The sequence below is a fragment of the Poecilia formosa genome, unplaced genomic scaffold, assembly GCF_000485575.1.
Source record: "Poecilia formosa unplaced genomic scaffold, Poecilia_formosa-5.1.2 Scaffold197, whole genome shotgun sequence".
NCBI classification, from domain to species: Eukaryota; Metazoa; Chordata; class Actinopteri; order Cyprinodontiformes; family Poeciliidae; genus Poecilia; species Poecilia formosa.
The window spans coordinates 84,782-101,735 of NW_006800136.1; the positions used below are offsets into that span (position 1 = coordinate 84,782).

General features: G+C 38.4%; 2 protein-coding genes across 2 annotated transcripts in view; one reads left to right on the forward strand and one right to left on the reverse strand.

Annotated features, from left to right (window-relative positions):
- The first annotated feature begins 798 nt into the window (after positions 1-798).
- On the forward strand, positions 799-6,904 carry LOC103148090 (extracellular calcium-sensing receptor-like). Its single transcript, XM_007566717.2, has 9 exons — positions 799-806; positions 1,570-1,746; positions 1,845-2,169; positions 2,370-2,657; positions 2,909-3,460; positions 3,540-3,761; positions 4,262-4,385; positions 5,480-5,952; positions 6,041-6,904. Exons 1-9 carry the CDS (start codon positions 799-801, stop codon positions 6,461-6,463), a joined length of 2,592 nt encoding a protein of 863 aa, XP_007566779.1. The 3' UTR covers positions 6,464-6,904.
- Positions 6,905-14,789: 7,885 nt separating this feature from the next.
- The window catches only part of LOC103148091 (extracellular calcium-sensing receptor-like), a 4,462-nt gene continuing 2,297 nt past the window's right edge, over positions 14,790-16,954 (reverse strand). Inside the window, exons 5-10 of the mRNA XM_016678955.1 lie at positions 16,525-16,934; positions 16,207-16,428; positions 16,006-16,129; positions 15,033-15,813; positions 14,858-14,979; positions 14,790-14,800 (exon numbers count right to left, since the gene is read on the reverse strand). Coding sequence (XP_016534441.1) covers positions 14,790-14,800; positions 14,858-14,979; positions 15,033-15,813; positions 16,006-16,129; positions 16,207-16,428; positions 16,525-16,934 — 1,670 coding nt within the window. The remainder of the gene's footprint in view (positions 14,801-14,857; positions 14,980-15,032; positions 15,814-16,005; positions 16,130-16,206; positions 16,429-16,524; positions 16,935-16,954) is intronic.

Genomic DNA, 16,954 nt, shown 5'->3' on the forward strand with positions numbered 1-16,954 from the left:
CACTGAGTGATGTAATTGGATATTTAGGAGCCTTTCATGGTTTACTGAAAGTGATGGGAGCAAATGGAATAATTTCATGTGAGAAACAAAATCTAAATAAGGCAATTGAGTTTTTTTTTAATTAGAAGAATTAAAAAAAAAAAAATCTTCTTTACGGTATTTACGGTTCTTTGCGACACATGTTTAATTATTTTTCTTTGTGGCTAGTATGAGTTAATTATGGGCGATTATTGTTTTTGTTTTAACTTGACAGTAACACATATCAGTCGACCATCATATGTTTTCTGAAGAGTTTTCACCTGCTGTTGACAACAAAGCAGAGTTATTGATGAAAAACACAAGATTTATTTTTTAACTCAGTTGTTATGTACATGCGTGGAATGGATTTCCTAAGATGATTACAGACAATGATTTAAAATTGGTAGCTGAACAGTGTTATTGTCCATTTGGAAGACATATTTGCACCCAAACCCTAATTGTTTGGCTGATGCCTCGACATATTGCTCCAATATTTCCACACGAGATTCTTTCTTCACAATGCCACCCATTTTGTGAAGTAAACAACTCTCTTTTGGAAAAAAAAAAAAAGAAAAAAAAAAACTACAAAATGCTACCACCACAATACTTAATAAATGTAATGGTGTGTCTAGCCTACCACATTTCTTACAGAAATAAATATGATAAATATGGTTTAATACTTATATATTTTCCAGGCACATAGTGCCATTTTATGCTACCGTACACATCAAACATGACAACTAATATGGTGCCTTAAAAATTGGGTCTCTCCCTGCCAGCATGCCTAGGTGGGCCCCATGTGGGGAAAAGGAGGGCAGACTATATAGGTCCCATATGGGTTTGTCTGCGGGTTCCACGGTGGCCCCACATGGGTTTGCCCATGTAGGGACAAACCCATATGGGACCCATATATCAGCCCTCCTTTCCCCCACATGGGTCCCACCTAGGCATGCTGGTCTCTTTAAGAAGCTCCTACTCTTTCTGAGACTCCACTTTCAGTACATCAGCACAACAATGTTTGCTAAATGCTGCTGCTAGTCTGAAGGAGCTGTGTCTTGATTTGACAGGAAAACTGTAAAAAAAAAAAAAAAAAAATCCTCCCAGAACCCTCTAGCTGAAATCTGAACAGATACATTTTTGGATGTGAAGTAGCAGCCACCAAAAAAAACAAGAAACATTTCACCTTATAAGTATTTATGGATATAAATTAGTCTTGCTAAACACACACCTTTTGACTGTTCAGCTCTAACAAGCTTAAACATTAAGAAGACATAATCAGTTTCAACAACTACAACAAAAAAGTTTAAATACGAATAGTAATTTTGTCAGCATTATTCATTGGGAAAAAAAATATATCACTATGTCACAACCCTTGGGTCTGGGCGGCTCCCTCAGATTTGTTTGTGCCATCTACAGTATAAAAATCCGGTGTGCCTAACTATATTGCAAACTTCTCCGTGTGTGAAAACTGGGGACAGGCTTTTTAATTGTCCCTTAGGCAAACATGCGACTGCTGGATGTAATTCTCCTTCTCTTTCTGTCTCTATTTAGAGGAAATCAAGGCTCATCTGCTGCTCTTGATAGCTGTGCTTTCCTGGGAGAAGAAGAGAGAAAAAGTCTTTATGAGGATGGCGATGTAGTTATCGGGGGTCTATTCCCTCTGCATTACAGTCCTGTGTCATCTCCTCTCACATATAACGTAAAGCCTACACCTAATACTTACAACTAGTAAGTTCAACGCAATGACTTGAACTGCTAAAAAGATGCTTGTTTGATTTTCTTGTGCCACTTTCTTATAAGAAACCTGTGATTATCTTTGTCTACAGCTTCAGTGCTCGTGCCCTGCGCTGGATGCAGACCATGACTTTTGCGATCAAAGAGATAAACGGACGGGCGGATCTCCTGCCGCGACTCAAGCTGGGTTTCCACATCCGTGACAGCTGCGATGATATACCCGTTTCCCTTAGAGCGTCCTTCCTGCTGGTGAACGGACAGCCGGAGGGCTCGAAGGAAAATGCGAGTCAGGATGAAGCCGCTGGTTTAGGATGCGAGGCTGTCAACAGAACGGTGTCCCCAGTAATCATAGGAGACGCTGGCTCTGGTGTCTCTATGGCTCTGCTACGAAGTCTGGGCTCTTTCCATATTCCACTGGTGCGACTGTTTGAGCTTCTTTTTGTTATACAATTTACTTGGTGCTCTATTACAATCAGTACAATGAGTAACCACAATCTTCTAAACCTTCAGTTTTAAGTTTAGGTCTCTGCCTACATTGTTATCTGTCATTTGATGCTTTCATCCACAGTCTGTTTTAGCAAGTGACAAAAGTCAACCATTGTTTGCTGTAATTCTAGGTGAGCTATTTTGCTTCCTGCAGCTGTCTGAGTAATCAGAGGGAATTCCCCACATTCATGAGGACAATGCCCAGTGACGCCTTCCAGATAAAAGCCCTGGCCCAGCTGGTCCGCTACTTTGGCTGGACCTGGGTGGGGGTAATCGGAGTGGAATCCGATTATGCTCGCTTCGCCATCCAGCTTTTCCTCAAGGAATCGGTGCGCTATGGTGTGTGTGCCGCCTACACACATTTCTACCCAGTAGGCCCAAGCCACCAGGACATTGAAAAGCTTCTGAATGTTATTCAGGTGTGTTATGTGAGCTGCAGCTCCTACATTTTACCTGCTAAAAGGTCCAAACAGTGACAGGTTTCTGTGTTTTTATTTAATGCTAAAATATGCTGTTTAGTTTCAGCTACATGACAAGTAATTTGTTTCTCGTTAGACAAGGTTATGCTACACTAAACAAAGTAGTGTTTGGCATCCTATCATTTCATGTCTAACTCATCCTGATTTAGTGAATTTGAATTAAATACTATCTCTAACTTTCCCATCATTAGATGACTTCTTCAAAAGTCATCATTAATTTTTCGGGTGAGGCAGAGATGCAGGACATCCTCAGAGAGATGCAACGTCGAAATCTAACCGGGTTCCAGTGGATCGCCAGTGAGGCCTGGGCCACCTCCAAGTCGCTGTGGGAAAACTCGGCCAATCTTCTGAAGGGAACTCTGGGATTTGCCATCCAGAGAGCTGCTGTGATTCCTGGGCTGCAGCAACACCTCGCGGCTCTCACACCATCGGCCATTCATCGAATCGCTTTCTTGGCTGAATTCTGGGAGGAAACGTTCAACTGTCGGCTGAACGGGTCTGCCAACGCTCACAATCACGGGTTGGGAAGCCAACAAAGCAGAACACCATGCAAGGGGACTGAAGCCTTACGCGACGTTTACTCTCCGTATTCTGATGTGACACAACTACGAGTTTCATACAACGTCTACAAAGCCGTGTATCTCATAGCCTACGCCTTGCAAGATATGAGTAACTGCAAAGCTGGAGAGGGGCCGTTCATCAGAAACACTTGTGCAGATCCAAAGAATTTTAAACCCTGGCAGGTGAGAGAGGTTACAAGTTGTCGTTTGCTGTAATATTTCAGAAACTGAAGTTTGACACCCCATGCTTATATTCCCGTAGCTTCTTCACTACATGAAGCTTGCAAATTTTTCCGCACTGGGGGAGGAAGTCAACTTTGATCAGAATGGTGACCCAATTGCTTATTACGATCTGATGAACTGGCAGACGGGACCTGGCGGCTCTCTGGATTTGGTGAAAGTTGGTTTTTATGACGCCTCGCTTCCCGCTGGAAGCAGCTTGGTCATAAACGACTCGGTGATCATGTGGCCGGTGGGAAAGCAGGTGCGTTCTCCACAAACAGGCCTGAGGCCGTGTTCACCGCTCAGACGCTTCTGTGCCTTGTTGATTGACACGTCATTTAAATTACTGCTAGTTATGTGTGGCATACTTTGCTAAATTATTCTTACAGTCTCCTTTTAGACTTTTATTGGAAAATGACCAAAATGACATTTTTGTTAAAAACTGGAGCAATCAATTACCTTTATAAAACACTTTTAATTAAATAAATATTGCACTGAAGAATGTGTGAATTTTTAATAATTAATAAAAATGTGGGAAAAAAAAAATCTTGACATTAATTCATTATTAATACGTAGGTTTAACTATTGTCCATGTCAAATCGCAATCCTTTTCAAAAGATACAGTTGTGTATTCAGTTTTTAAAAATATGTTGCTTACATTTTATAAATGTGTTCTATATTTTTGATAAAATATGTGTCCATTAGAGAAGAAAGCTGGATGTTTAGTCTCATCTGTCTGAGTGCCTGAACTTTGCCTCTCAGGCTCTGCGGTCTGTGTGCAGCAACAGCTGTCCTCCAGGTTCCCGTATTGCCAGGAGAAAAGGGGAACCTGTCTGCTGTTATGATTGTGTGCCCTGTGCCGAAGGAGAATTTAGTAATACAACCGGTATGTCCCGTCTTTTGCTACACTTTTTCACCACTTTGTTTAATCATAAAGAAACTTGGCTCTCCTTAAATTTGGTTAAATTAGTAAATTTACTTTGGCATCAAAAATAAAGCTGCGGTTGGAGTTACCGTCTGTGGATGTTATCTGGGTTTCCTCCAACTGTATGAAAGCATCCATTTCAACAGCCCCCTAATTGTCCCATCACTGTTTCTCTTGTGTTTTTCTGTGTAACCCACTTCTTGGCTGTCATCCCCTGTAGAGTCAGAAGTTAAACAAGCCCAGTCTCCAAGGTTTCTGCCGTGGATATATTATAGTTAGTGGAAAAGGGTCACATTTGGAGACAGAGCAGAGAAAGAAGGGGAAGGACACTTCATTCAGATTTTCAAATTGAGGCTCCCTATCAGATTTTTTTTATCTTCCCATCTGTGTTGGTTTATTACAAAAACATGTATTACACAGCGATTAGCATGAATAAATTAAGCCGATTTTGCTAAATAAAATCCTGTCATCTTTCAAGAATGAGTTCTAACTAATTAACGTGCAGATATTTTTTAATATCAACCCCTCAGTTTTTTTGTTTTATCTTCAGGAATCAACTGAGTGAAAATAAAGTGTCAAAGGTCGAGTAGTATCCCAAAGTGGTCAGATAATTATTAGCCACAAATAATTAGAAAGTAGCTCAACCTCAAATACTGGACATTTCGAGCAAATGTCATGCTGAGGTAACTAAATCTTAGATGGTGTAGCCGGATTAGTTTGATGTGACATACAGAAACGTTTCATTGGTGTTGATAGTTGAGTCGCAATAGTGTTAATTATTGAGTACAAATGTACAGTTCAGATCATCAGGGCTTATATAGTGGCTTTCAGTCTATCAAAAAACAAAAAAGAATCAGTGACAGCATGGTTTAGTTGGTGAATTAATTGTGCGTACATGGCAAATGCATAGTAAGGCGATGCCAGATTATTATTTTCCAAGGTAATGTGAATTGCTCTGAAGCGACAGGCAGATGTGCAATAGTGTAACGGGAGCAGAAGCCCAGTTATTCTCAGGGTTACCTTGGGTAAGGTTTCTCTTCTCTCTCCATATTCAGATTCTTTAGATTGCTCACGTTGTTCCGGGGACATGTGGCCCAACAGAGCCAGAGATCTCTGCATCCCTAAAACAGTGGAGTATCTGTCTTACCATGAGTTCATGGGGGTTCTGCTGAGTTCTGCCTCGGTTCTGGGAGCTGCCGTTTCCCTGGCCATAATTGCCATATTCTACACATATAAGGACACAGCTCTCGTTCGAGCCAATAACATGGAGTTGAGCTTCCTCCTGTTGGTGTTTCTCACCATATGCTTCCTTGTCGGTCTGCTGTTCCTTGGTAAGCCTTCAGAGTGGCTGTGTCGGATCAGGTATCCGGCTTTTGGGATCAGTTTTGCGCTCTGCCTTTCGTGTCTTCTAGCCAAGACAGTGGTGGTTCTAATGGCGTTTAGGTCGAGATTACCAGGAAGTCCTGTCATGAAATGGTTTGGAACCAAACAACAGAGAGCCAGCGTGCTTTTGGGAACTGCTGTCCAGGTACAAAAACATTTCTACTAGAGCAATAATTTTTCATCTTAGTCCGGGGGAAAACTACTACCTTCATATCTTTCTGTCTTTTTTTAAGGTTATTGTCTGTTTTATTTGGTTGCTCACCAGTCCGCCTTACGCCAATCACAATACGGACTACCACAGCTCTACAATCATCGTCGAATGTGTGACTGGTTCAGACGTCGGCTTCTGGCTCGTTCTTGGATACATTGGAGTCCTGGCTTGCATGTGCCTCCTGTTGGCCTTTTTGGCACGGAAGCTGCCCGATAATTTTAACGAGGCGAAGTTCATCACCTTCAGCATCCTCATTTTCTTTGCTGTTTGGGTTACTTTTATCCCAGTTTACATGAGCACTGTAGGAAAATACATCGTAGCTGTCCATGTTTTTGCTATTTTAGCCTCAGCCTTAGGACTTCTCCTTTGCATTTTTGCCCCAAAGTGCTACATCATTTTGCTTAAACCTGAAAAGAACAGTAAAAAATTTCTAATGCAAAGATAGAAAGAAACAACTGCAGCACATTTCAAAAATGTGAGGGACTCAATTTTAGACTATACAAAACATTTGTCTGAAGAATCGTAAAATCTGCAAATGGCATGACTGTCATCAAACAACCAAAGATGGAACATTATAGAAACAAGATCAGACCAAGAACAAGTTTTCCACTGAGAACTTTCAACATTTTCACATTTATTTTTTACTTAGTCATGTGACTTTGGGTAATTTTGTTACTAAAAGTACAGCTCATTTATGTCCAACTTCTCAAATTAAAATTTGATTATGAAATATAAATCACTGACAGCTAAGATTTCTACAGCATCTCACAAAAGTGAGCACATCCTTGACAATTTTGTAAATATTTTATTATGTTTTTTCATGGAACTGATGATACTGGATGTTGGCACCTCATGGGAAAGAACATGTAGACCAGTGGCTCCCAGTTCTGATCCCCAGGGAACACTGCCCCACGTGTTTTCGATGTTTTCCAGCTTAACAAACCTAATTTATATAACTACAGCTAACAAAAAAACAAAAAACAAAAAAAAAACTGTTAATCAGCCATTAACTGAAATCAGGTGTGTTAAGGCAGAAAACACAGGCTATATGATGCTTTTCCACTCAGGAGAGTCATAGGAGAGAGTCATATCCAGAGGTTTTCTTTTGACAATAGACATATGAGCGAAATACTGTTCGTGGATTTTTTCACCTTAATTTATTAAATAACATATAATTAAATATCTGATTTGTGTTTTTTTCTCCTTTAGTAATTCGCATAAGATGCCCAAGCTCCTAAATGTGCCAACGGCAGAGAAATATGGAGTGAAAATAGTCTCAAAATATCTGTGCACGTGTAAAAAGATTTGTTCGTACGTAAAAGGATTTGTGCATGCGTAAAAAGATTTGTGCGTGTGTAAAATGATAAGTGTGTGTGTGTAAAAATGGATTTGTAAACCTTAAAAATAAAATAAATGTTCTGCTACGTCTATAAATGTTGTAAAAGTACGCACAAGTCACCTGGTACACACACACAAAACTGCATTTACACACAGATCCGGTTACGAGTGCACAAGTATCTTTGAGACTCATTTCACACTTCGGCGAAGTTCCCAGATTTGTGTGTAGATGATGCGTTTAAGCTGGGTCATCTGAGTTTTTCTCCGAGTCTAGTGTTTTTATCCTCTGACGTTTCTCAGTGTGCTTGTGCCGAAGTGGCAAATACGTTAGTTCGGTGGAAAACGGTATATCTCGGTACTTCCTTATAAAATCCTAAAATTATTTATAGACATATTGTGTATTTTTTAGAGGTACAGGAGACTAAGTGGTCTGAAAAACGACCACTGGGTGGCAGAATGGTTCGCTGGCTGGAAAAATAGCCAGGCAAACCCAGAAGCAAGACGGAGGGTCCTGGTGGTCTGTCCTCTGAACTAGAAGCTAAACCTGGAGGCTTTGCTCTCCGATTATAATGAAAGTTAATACATTAGAATCAAATGGCAATTTGTTTCACTTAATTATATTCACTTAGTGAATAAAGTAAAAGGCAAATCAGAATATCCCACAAACTATATAAATATCAGTCAGCAACATGACTTAGGAATTTGATTGGAACCTTTTGGGCAAAACAGATACTGTAAGAACCACCCAGAGATCATTTTTATATATTAAAGACTCAAACTGTGCTGAGAGTGACACTAAAAATCCACGCTTAGCTGCGAAGAGCTAAAGTAGCATAGCTGACATAAACATTAGCTCCTGCTAACAGAAACTGAGGGCAGAGTATCAAAATACCAGACATATAAAACGTAATCTGAAATAATTTATAATTACTCCATGTCTCATTATAATCAGAGAGCAAATCCTGCAGATTTAGCTTCTACTTACTTCATTGTGGCTAGATTAAAACAGTACTATAAAAAAGAGCCTGCCAAAATGTCTCTATAACAATTTAAAAAAATAACTGACCATGTATCATCAGTAGTTTTTTCCAGCATTAGCAAAATGCCTTATTAGGTTTACGGGGTAACTATTTTTTAATTAAAAGGTAGGTTGCTTTGGATCTCCTTTTCCCCTTGAGGAATGAAAAAAAACAAAACAAAAAAAAACAACTTTGTGTATGTGTGTTTTACAAAGTTTTACCAAAATATGTAACTGAGACACAAAAGCATAGATAGATGTTATCTGCATTGTAAATTGGCATTATGCTAAAATCTGGTATTTGTCTAATCATGTGAAGTCATGATTAAAAACTGCACCTCTTGATTGAGTTCATTACATTTCTTTTCACCGGCTATTAGATGTTATAAGCAGTCTTCTAAATCTAATTGAATCTCAAACAAATAGTAATGTAAAAATACACACAAGGTGTGCTGCTGGCCTCTCTAGAGAGGAAAAAGCAACAGGGAGCAGTGTTCAGTTAAACACCAAGTGTAAGTGAGAAGGGATTCTCCCCAATACCCTGAATTTGTCCTACCTATTGATGTAATCTGCAGTTATAAAGTCTTTCTCCAACACTGCAATGGAGTAGTCAACAAAATAATGTTATTTACATCCTTTGAACTGAGCCATAGTTTGTCATGTTTCACCTATTGGTTACATATTATAGTTTAATTGGTAGATCAAATCACTGCAGCCTGATATTTTATTGGGGAATCAAAATAATCTTATCATTTTACTTATTTTCAATTATAAAATCTGGGGTGCATCTGAGTACAGTCTTTATTACTCAGATACCCCAAAATAAAATCAAGTGAAATCAAGCACTTTCAGAAGTAACCTGTAATAAACAAAGTCCATGTTTGTCGTAGCATAAACACCAATGTTTACACTGTTTTTCAATGCTTCCATGCAATGCATGTAAGGCACCTAATACTCTATACCTAAAAAAAAACACAGAATAATTAATTTGGTGTTAAGAGATGAGCATTTTATACTGGTGACTTATGGTTGAATGTCCATTTTACAATATATTTACCACTAATGACAAAAAAAAACAACAACAAAAAAAAACAAAAACACTTTTCTGCAAAATTTATCAGCTGCACAATTCTTGTTAAATAGTGTAAAATAAGTAGTATTTCAAAAGAGCAGAAGAACTCGAGTATAACTCGAGATTTTTATTTTTGTGTTGAATGTGTGTTTTGTAACACACATTCATTTGCCACGAATGACAAACAAAAAACACTTTTCTGCAAAATTCATCAGCTGCATAATTCTTGTTAATAAGTAGTATTTCAAAAGAACAGAAGAAATCTTATGTTTTTTTGAACAATAACAAATTTTGTTGCTAATCTGTTGCTAAGAGATGAATGTGTTTACTGGTAACCAAGTGCCACGAAGCACATCAGATTTTTACTTTTGCAAAATTTGCCAACGGTAAATGTCTTGTATCTAATCAGGTAAGCATTATTTCGAAAGAGTTTAAGTTTTATAACTTGTTATTAATTTGGTTTTAAGAGATAAGCGTTTTCTACTGGTAACGAACTGTCACGAAGTATAAATCGAGATTTTCAACATTGTGTTGAATGTGTGTTTAATATATTTACCACTAATGACAAAAAAAATGAACTTTTCTGCAAAATTCGCCAACTACACGATTCTTGTCAGTGTAAAATAAGTAGTATTTCAAAAGAGCAGAAGAAATCTTATGTTTTTTGAACAAAAAGAATTTTTGTTGCTAATCTGTTAATCTGTTGCTAAGAGATGATCTTGACTTCTGGTAACCAAGTTCCACAAAGTAAACTTCTGATTTTCACTTTTGCAAAATGTACCAACTGTAATTTTTTTGTATCTAAGCAGATGAGCAGTATTTTTGAAAGAGCTTATGTTTTATAAATAATATTACTTATTATTAATTTGGTTTTAAGAGATAAGCGTTTTCTACTGGTAACGAACTGCCATGTATAAATTGAGATTTTTATTTTTGTGTTGAATGTGTGTTTTATATCAAATTTGCCACAAATGACAAAAAAAAAAAAAAAAAAAAAACTTTTCTGCAAAATTCATCAACTGGACAATTCTTGTTAAGCAGTGTAAGATCAGTAGTATGTCAAACCAGTAGAAGAAATCTTATGTGTTTTGAACAATAACAATATTTGTTGTTAATATGTTGCTAAGAGATGAGTGTGTTTACTGGTAACCAAGTGCCACAAAGTAAACAGTTTTTACTTTTCCAAAAGTAAACATCAGAAAGCAGTGTACAAACATTATCACAAACATTGCTAATGTAACTAGTGCCCCCATTAACAGTGGCCTTTTTCCAAAAATAAGCTTTTTAGCTATTTTCTTTATTTATTAGCCATGTTTAACACACTGAATGGAGGAAGACAATGAGACAACATGCTAGTTATAGCCCACATGCCACTGGCTGCATTTAGGCTAATATTACCATTTTGGCTAATTTCAGCTTGTACACTGATTTTAACATACTGAATGGAGTAAGTCCATGTTACTCAACATGCTTGTGACTCTCCACATGCTACTGAGTACATTGTAGCTTACTTTAGCATTGAGGCAAATTTTTAGCATCAGAACACTGGGTTCCAACCGACAGGCACACTTTGGCAGGCCCCGTTTAAATTTCTTAAGAAATTTTGTAGTTATAACTAACTGTTCTTGACATTGCCTAATGTTTTGTGATAACGAGTATAGGCTACAGAACAAAGACAGAAATATTTACAGAAAGAGATGTTTAAGCAGAATCACTGCAAAGGCAGAAATGAGAAAAAAGCCCACTATTTATCTTAAATTCCAAGGAACTGGCTTTAACTGTTTTGAGTTAAAGGAATTCTGTTAAAAAGTAAAAACACCTACTTTAAAAGCAGCCTTAAAATGTTCCTTTCTGTGAGCACCCTATGTATCATCTGATATTGTTCGGACAGGTTCTGATCTGATATCACTTACCTTGTTAAATTTCCCGTTCCCAAGTTCACTGACGGGGCCCCGGGGTGTCAGATTTATAAGTTTTAAAATGTTATCAGAAAGGTATAAAGTTTGCAAATTATTTCCCTTACACTTTACAGTTATGCAGCACTTTGTGTTGGTCTGTAGTAATCACCTTTGCTGTAAAATATCTTGGAATTTGTGGCTGCAGGATTGCAGATGCTAGAAATAGTTATGGGATGTGAGCACTTCTGCACATCATGGTGCTTGTTAGAGAGCCCTAAATATTGCATGTTTATGTTATTTCCCTCAGTTACTCAACATATACTGTCACAGAAACTCACGGTTTCAGTGTTGGGGTCACATTGTATTAGGGAAATATTTGATAGTTGTGCACAAAAGAAAAAAATAAGGTGAAACACTAGTTAAAATCAAACCTACTTGGAGATACTCAGACAAAGTCTCTCTCTATATATATTTATAAAAATTCCTTCTCACCCTTCCACAGGTGGACTCTTTCATCCTCTGAGCTTGGGTCCTCTACCAGAAGCAGCTTAATGTCATCCATGTAGAGGAGGGTTAGGATTACATGAATGGTGGCCCCATTCTTGAGTCGGTATCCGTAGCCAGTCTTGTTGATGGTTTGGCTGAGGGGGTTCAGATGCAGAACAGCAGTGGACACTTGTGCAAGTGGTTTGCAGTATGCCGTTGTATGTATATACAAAAATGAACCAGTAGTTCATTTTTGTCCTCTGTGGAGGACATTTCTAAACTTGAATATCTCCCACCCCCTGCATTCTACTGAATTAATTCCTTTTGGTATCTGGAGAGGACATTTAGGGCTTTTCAGTGATACCACATGTGAAGGGGTGGGACTTTTGTATGTACCTTTTTCTAATTCATAAAAATGGCACTCATCAGTAATAACACATTTTATGGGAAGACACAAAGTAAGTGCATAAAACCTTTTATTACCTTACACAGACTGTGGGATTTTAAAAAAATGGTGATTGGACAATATTTTTTTTTCCTGGTAGTCAGGAGGATATATATATAGTTGAATAAACAATTTAGTGAGACTTGAGTAAAGCATACAAACCTAGGGGAAAGGACTAACAATGATCTGAGAGAAATAAATCCAAATGTATATGGAACCAACCACAAGAAGATAAAAAAGAGGAAAACCATGGATTATTGTTTGTATGACTTGCATTAGTCCAGCATATCACCCCATCACCCCAAAAACAAATATAAGACATTGATAATATGGTTGTAATGGATCAAGAATAATACATACTGTTGAAAGGCTCTGTGTGTTTATAAATTCATTTTTTCCTGTGGTGCCTTTTAGTTCTCCCAAAATTACTTCCTGTCAAAGTACGCTGGATAGGCGGTTCAGCTTGGGACAAGACTTGATCAGCTCATCCAGAGGTCATTGGGAGGCTGTCGCTCTTCTTCTGGCCTTTTTGTGGGTTACTCAGTTTGGAGACGTCTGTTGCCTCCAGGGCCTTTTATCACCTCCCCTGTTAAAGTCAGGCCCTGGAAGGGACAAGCATTACATTTTGGAAAATAAAAAAAAAACTTTCTGCTTTGGAGTTTTACTCTCAATAGGGTGACCCTGTATCCTCATCTGTCCTGATGGCCTTTATGTTAGTGCTTGTGATGCATGTAGTATTCTCCTGGTTCACATCTACAGTAAAAATGAAAAGGACTGTAGACAGTGAAGAGGATAAAAACTTGTCCTTATTTTTATACTGTTTTGTTTTTCTGTTTGAGAAAATGTAGATTGCTTTAGTGATTTGCAGTAAAACTAGATTCATACTAACCTGTTATGAATTCAAGTTTTTCAAATATTTAGACTCTGAGAAGCAACAATATACTGATATATTCATATCAGTAAATATATAGTGACAAGGATGTTGTAGCCTAATTTGACATAGCTGTGCCAGGTTGCCTCAGGGTCTGTTGGACATTTTCAAAAATTGTGGCACATGAGCATCACAACTTAAAGACAACATCCATACAGAATTTCCCACTATATAATAATTTAGGCAATTGCTAATTCTGGAATATTGTAGAAATAATAATATTAATGTTCTTTAATCTCATGCTGCACTATGCAGATGTTCTGTCTGCATTGATGAATTGTTTAGTCACATCAGCATCCTAAATTCTGGAAGTGGTTCCAAACAATAATAAGTCTGATTATTAATTAATCAGACTTATTATATCAGGCAAATTATTAATTAATCAGACTTATTTTCTGATTGATTAATAAACAATGCTGCTCTTAGGAACACTCAGAAGTTGTGCATAGTGCAGCGTTTCTCAAGAGGGGCAGTACCACCCCCGGAGGGCAGACCACCAGGACGCTCCGTCTTGCGTCTGGGTTTGCCTGGCTATTTTTCCGGCCAGCGAACCATTCCGCCACCCAGGGGTCGTTTTTCAGACCACTCAGATGACCCAGTTTTTATTAGCACGTAAATGCACCATTTACACACAAATCTGGGAGCTTCCCTGAAGCGTGAAATGAGTCTCAAAAATACTTGTACACTCGTAACCGGATCTGTGTGTAAATGCAGTTTTGTGTGTGTGTACCAGGTGACTTGTGTGTACTTTTTCAACATTTATAGGCGTAGGAGAAGATTTATTTTATTTTTAAGGTTTACACATTCAGTATTATACATGCACAGATATTTTTACCCACACACAGATATTTTGAGACTATTTTCACTCCGTAGTGAAACAACTTACCGTTTCAGGAAAACCGTTTATCCATTCTCATGTGTGGATAAGCTAAGTAGCTTGAACATTCATGGAAAACTAGCTCTACACAGCAAAGAGAAAGATAGAGGATGTGAGCAGTGCATACAAGAGGATGATTGACAGTGCTGAAACCCTCCTGGTGGTGAAGGTCTCCTTTATCTCATATTAGAAATATCCTAAAAGTCAACAAAAAAGCTCATTTTTGTTTCCAAATAATTCTTTATATTTATATTTGTTGTGAAACTATCCTCATTGGGAGCAAGATTGGAACCAAAGTTTGTGTTCACAAACTTTAGGAATAAGGTGATTCTGTTTCTAAATTTCAAAATATTTTTTCTTTTTTTTTTTTTTTAGTTACCAAGTGAATTTAGTTTGTTTAAAAAACATGAATGCACATCATGTGATATTTTATCTTTATTGTGAAATAAATCATTGACAGTTAATAAATTATACATTATTATCAGAGTAGTGAGATATGAAGAAAAATAGATTTTTTTTTACAATGAACAATATAATATTAAACGCAAGAAAAATACCTGAGTTTACACATTTGTACGACTGTACATATTGTTACTCATTATGGAACATTTGTATATTTTTGACGTCATATTGCAGTGATTTATTTACAGCAAGTGCCTCCATGTGTATTAATTTTCAGGCTTCATCCAAAATACTTAGGAACGCCTTACTCATACACTGGAATCGTGAACACATTGTGAATTTGATATTTTCTTTCCAAACTATATTTTCTACTAGCATTTAATCTCATAACATACTTTTTTGTGTTTTTCTCTGGCTTCACCAAGATTATGTAACATTTCGGCGCAAAAATACTTATTAATAAGCCAAATGCCGATGACAAGATTGCAAATATTNCGCAAAAATACTTATTAATAAGCCAAATGCCGATGACAAGATTGCAAATATTTCCACGGCTACAGTGAACTTTCCAGGAGAGCTGACGTACGCTGGGATAAAAGTGATCCAGACGGCGCAGAAAATCAGCATGCTGAACGTGATACATTTGGCTTCGTTAAAATTATCGGGCAGCTTTCTGGCTAGAAATGCAAGGATCAAACATATCACTGAAAGAATCCCGATGTATCCCAGTACTGCATAGAAAGCGACCTCTGACCCCGTGTTGCATTCCAGCACGATCTTTTTGCTGCTGTATTTAAAAACCCTGTCGGGAAACGGTGGATTTAGCTTCAGCCACAATATGCAGATAATTACTTGAACCAAAGTGCAGGAGCAAACGATAATTCTTTGCTGGATCGGACCGAACTGCCCTACTGCTGGTTTGTTGTTGGGGTGTACGACTTTGAACGCCGTCACAACGACGATGGTCTTCCCCAAAACACAGGAGATGCAGAGCGCGAATGTCACACCGAAAGCAGTGTGACGCAGCATGCAGGTCCAGACTGTTGGTCTGCCGATGAAGGTGAGAGGGCAGAGGAAGCACAGGAAGAGGGAAAACAGCAAGAAGCAGCTCAGCTCTGAGTTGCTGGCTTTTATCACAGGAGTTTCTCTGTAATGGATAAAAACGACCATCGTGAGCAGAGACAGGGAGGCGCCCAGCAAGGCCACGGCTGTGAGCGCCACGCCCATGGGCTCGTGATACGCCAGAAACTCGATGGTCTTTGGAATGCATCCGTCTTTTCTCTCATTGGACCAGTAGTCCTGTGGACAGGCTGTGCACTCTGTTGCACCTGTTAATGAAAAATAAATAAATAAATGAAAAGATTTGGTCACATTTTAAAGGCTTTTAAAATAAGTCAATATCATAGTGTTAATTCTTTTTCAGAAAGGAAATATATTACAGATAGCACAAAACACACAATACTGAGCTGCATTGATTGGCTTTAGCAGAAGATATAAACTCTCAAATCATGTCTGTCGACCTGTTGAGTTGGCGATTGATCCCTCTGCACATGGAACGCAGTCAAAACAACAGACTGGTTTCCCCTTGATCTGAGCCTTCCTGGTTCCTGCTGGACAAGCATTTGAGCACACCGACGCTGGAACCTGAAAAATATCATCGCATGGATTTTATTTTATTTTTTTTTTATGATATACGACAGTGAAAAGTATTCATATATTACCATCTGTCCTGTCCTCCACACTATTCTGTCTTCCTGTATGCTCAGTGTGAACTCTCCGTTCTTAGTGGATGTAAAGTGACCCAGGGTCACATGCTGAACCTGCCCGTTTCTGAGCTGCCAGTTAATGACGTCGTAGGAAGCAGGAGGGTTGCCGTTCTCGTCAAAAAACACATCGTCTCCAAAGCGATTCCTGAAGTTTACTCTTTGCAGGTGATAGGTAACCTTAGAAGAAGAAAGCGTGTCATGTTAAAACTTAAAATTATTTGCTAAAAACAAGGAGCACTGTTCAACTTTTCTTTTTTTTTCATCATTGCTCACCTCTCTGGGATGAATTTCAGATACATTCAAACAAGGCTTCACATTTTTTCCTGCTGCTGCTGGTCGGCAGAACACCAGCTGGTGAAGAGCATGTGCAATAGCATAAACAGCTTTGTACACGTTATAGGCCACTCTGAGCTGGGAGACATTGAAGAACACATCCTGGGTGTAATCCATCAACGTCTCGTTGCCTAAGCATATTTTAGCTGCACCAGTGTCCGATGCATTTGAAGATGGCTTACAGCCAACCATTATCTCCCAAAAGTCCTTCACAAACGGCTCACTTGGATTTCTGTAAGGGTTAATATTCATAAGAAATGGATTTAGGTTTGGGATGTCCATCTTCTGAACAACAAATCCCAAGGCTCCGCCGAAAGCTCGGTACATTTCAGGCGTGGAGGGCCTTGCCGCTGTTATCCACGTTTCACTG

What these genes read in the sequence shown, in the direction of transcription:
- LOC103148090 (XM_007566717.2), top strand. An exon ending in ACACCTAATACTTACAACTA is followed by an intron (nt 1,747 to 1,844) that starts GTAAGTTCAACG and finishes CTTTGTCTACAG; the next exon opens with CTTCAGTGCTCGTGCCCTGC. An exon ending in AGCTTCTGAATGTTATTCAG is followed by an intron (nt 2,658 to 2,908) that starts GTGTGTTATGTG and finishes TCCCATCATTAG; the next exon opens with ATGACTTCTTCAAAAGTCAT.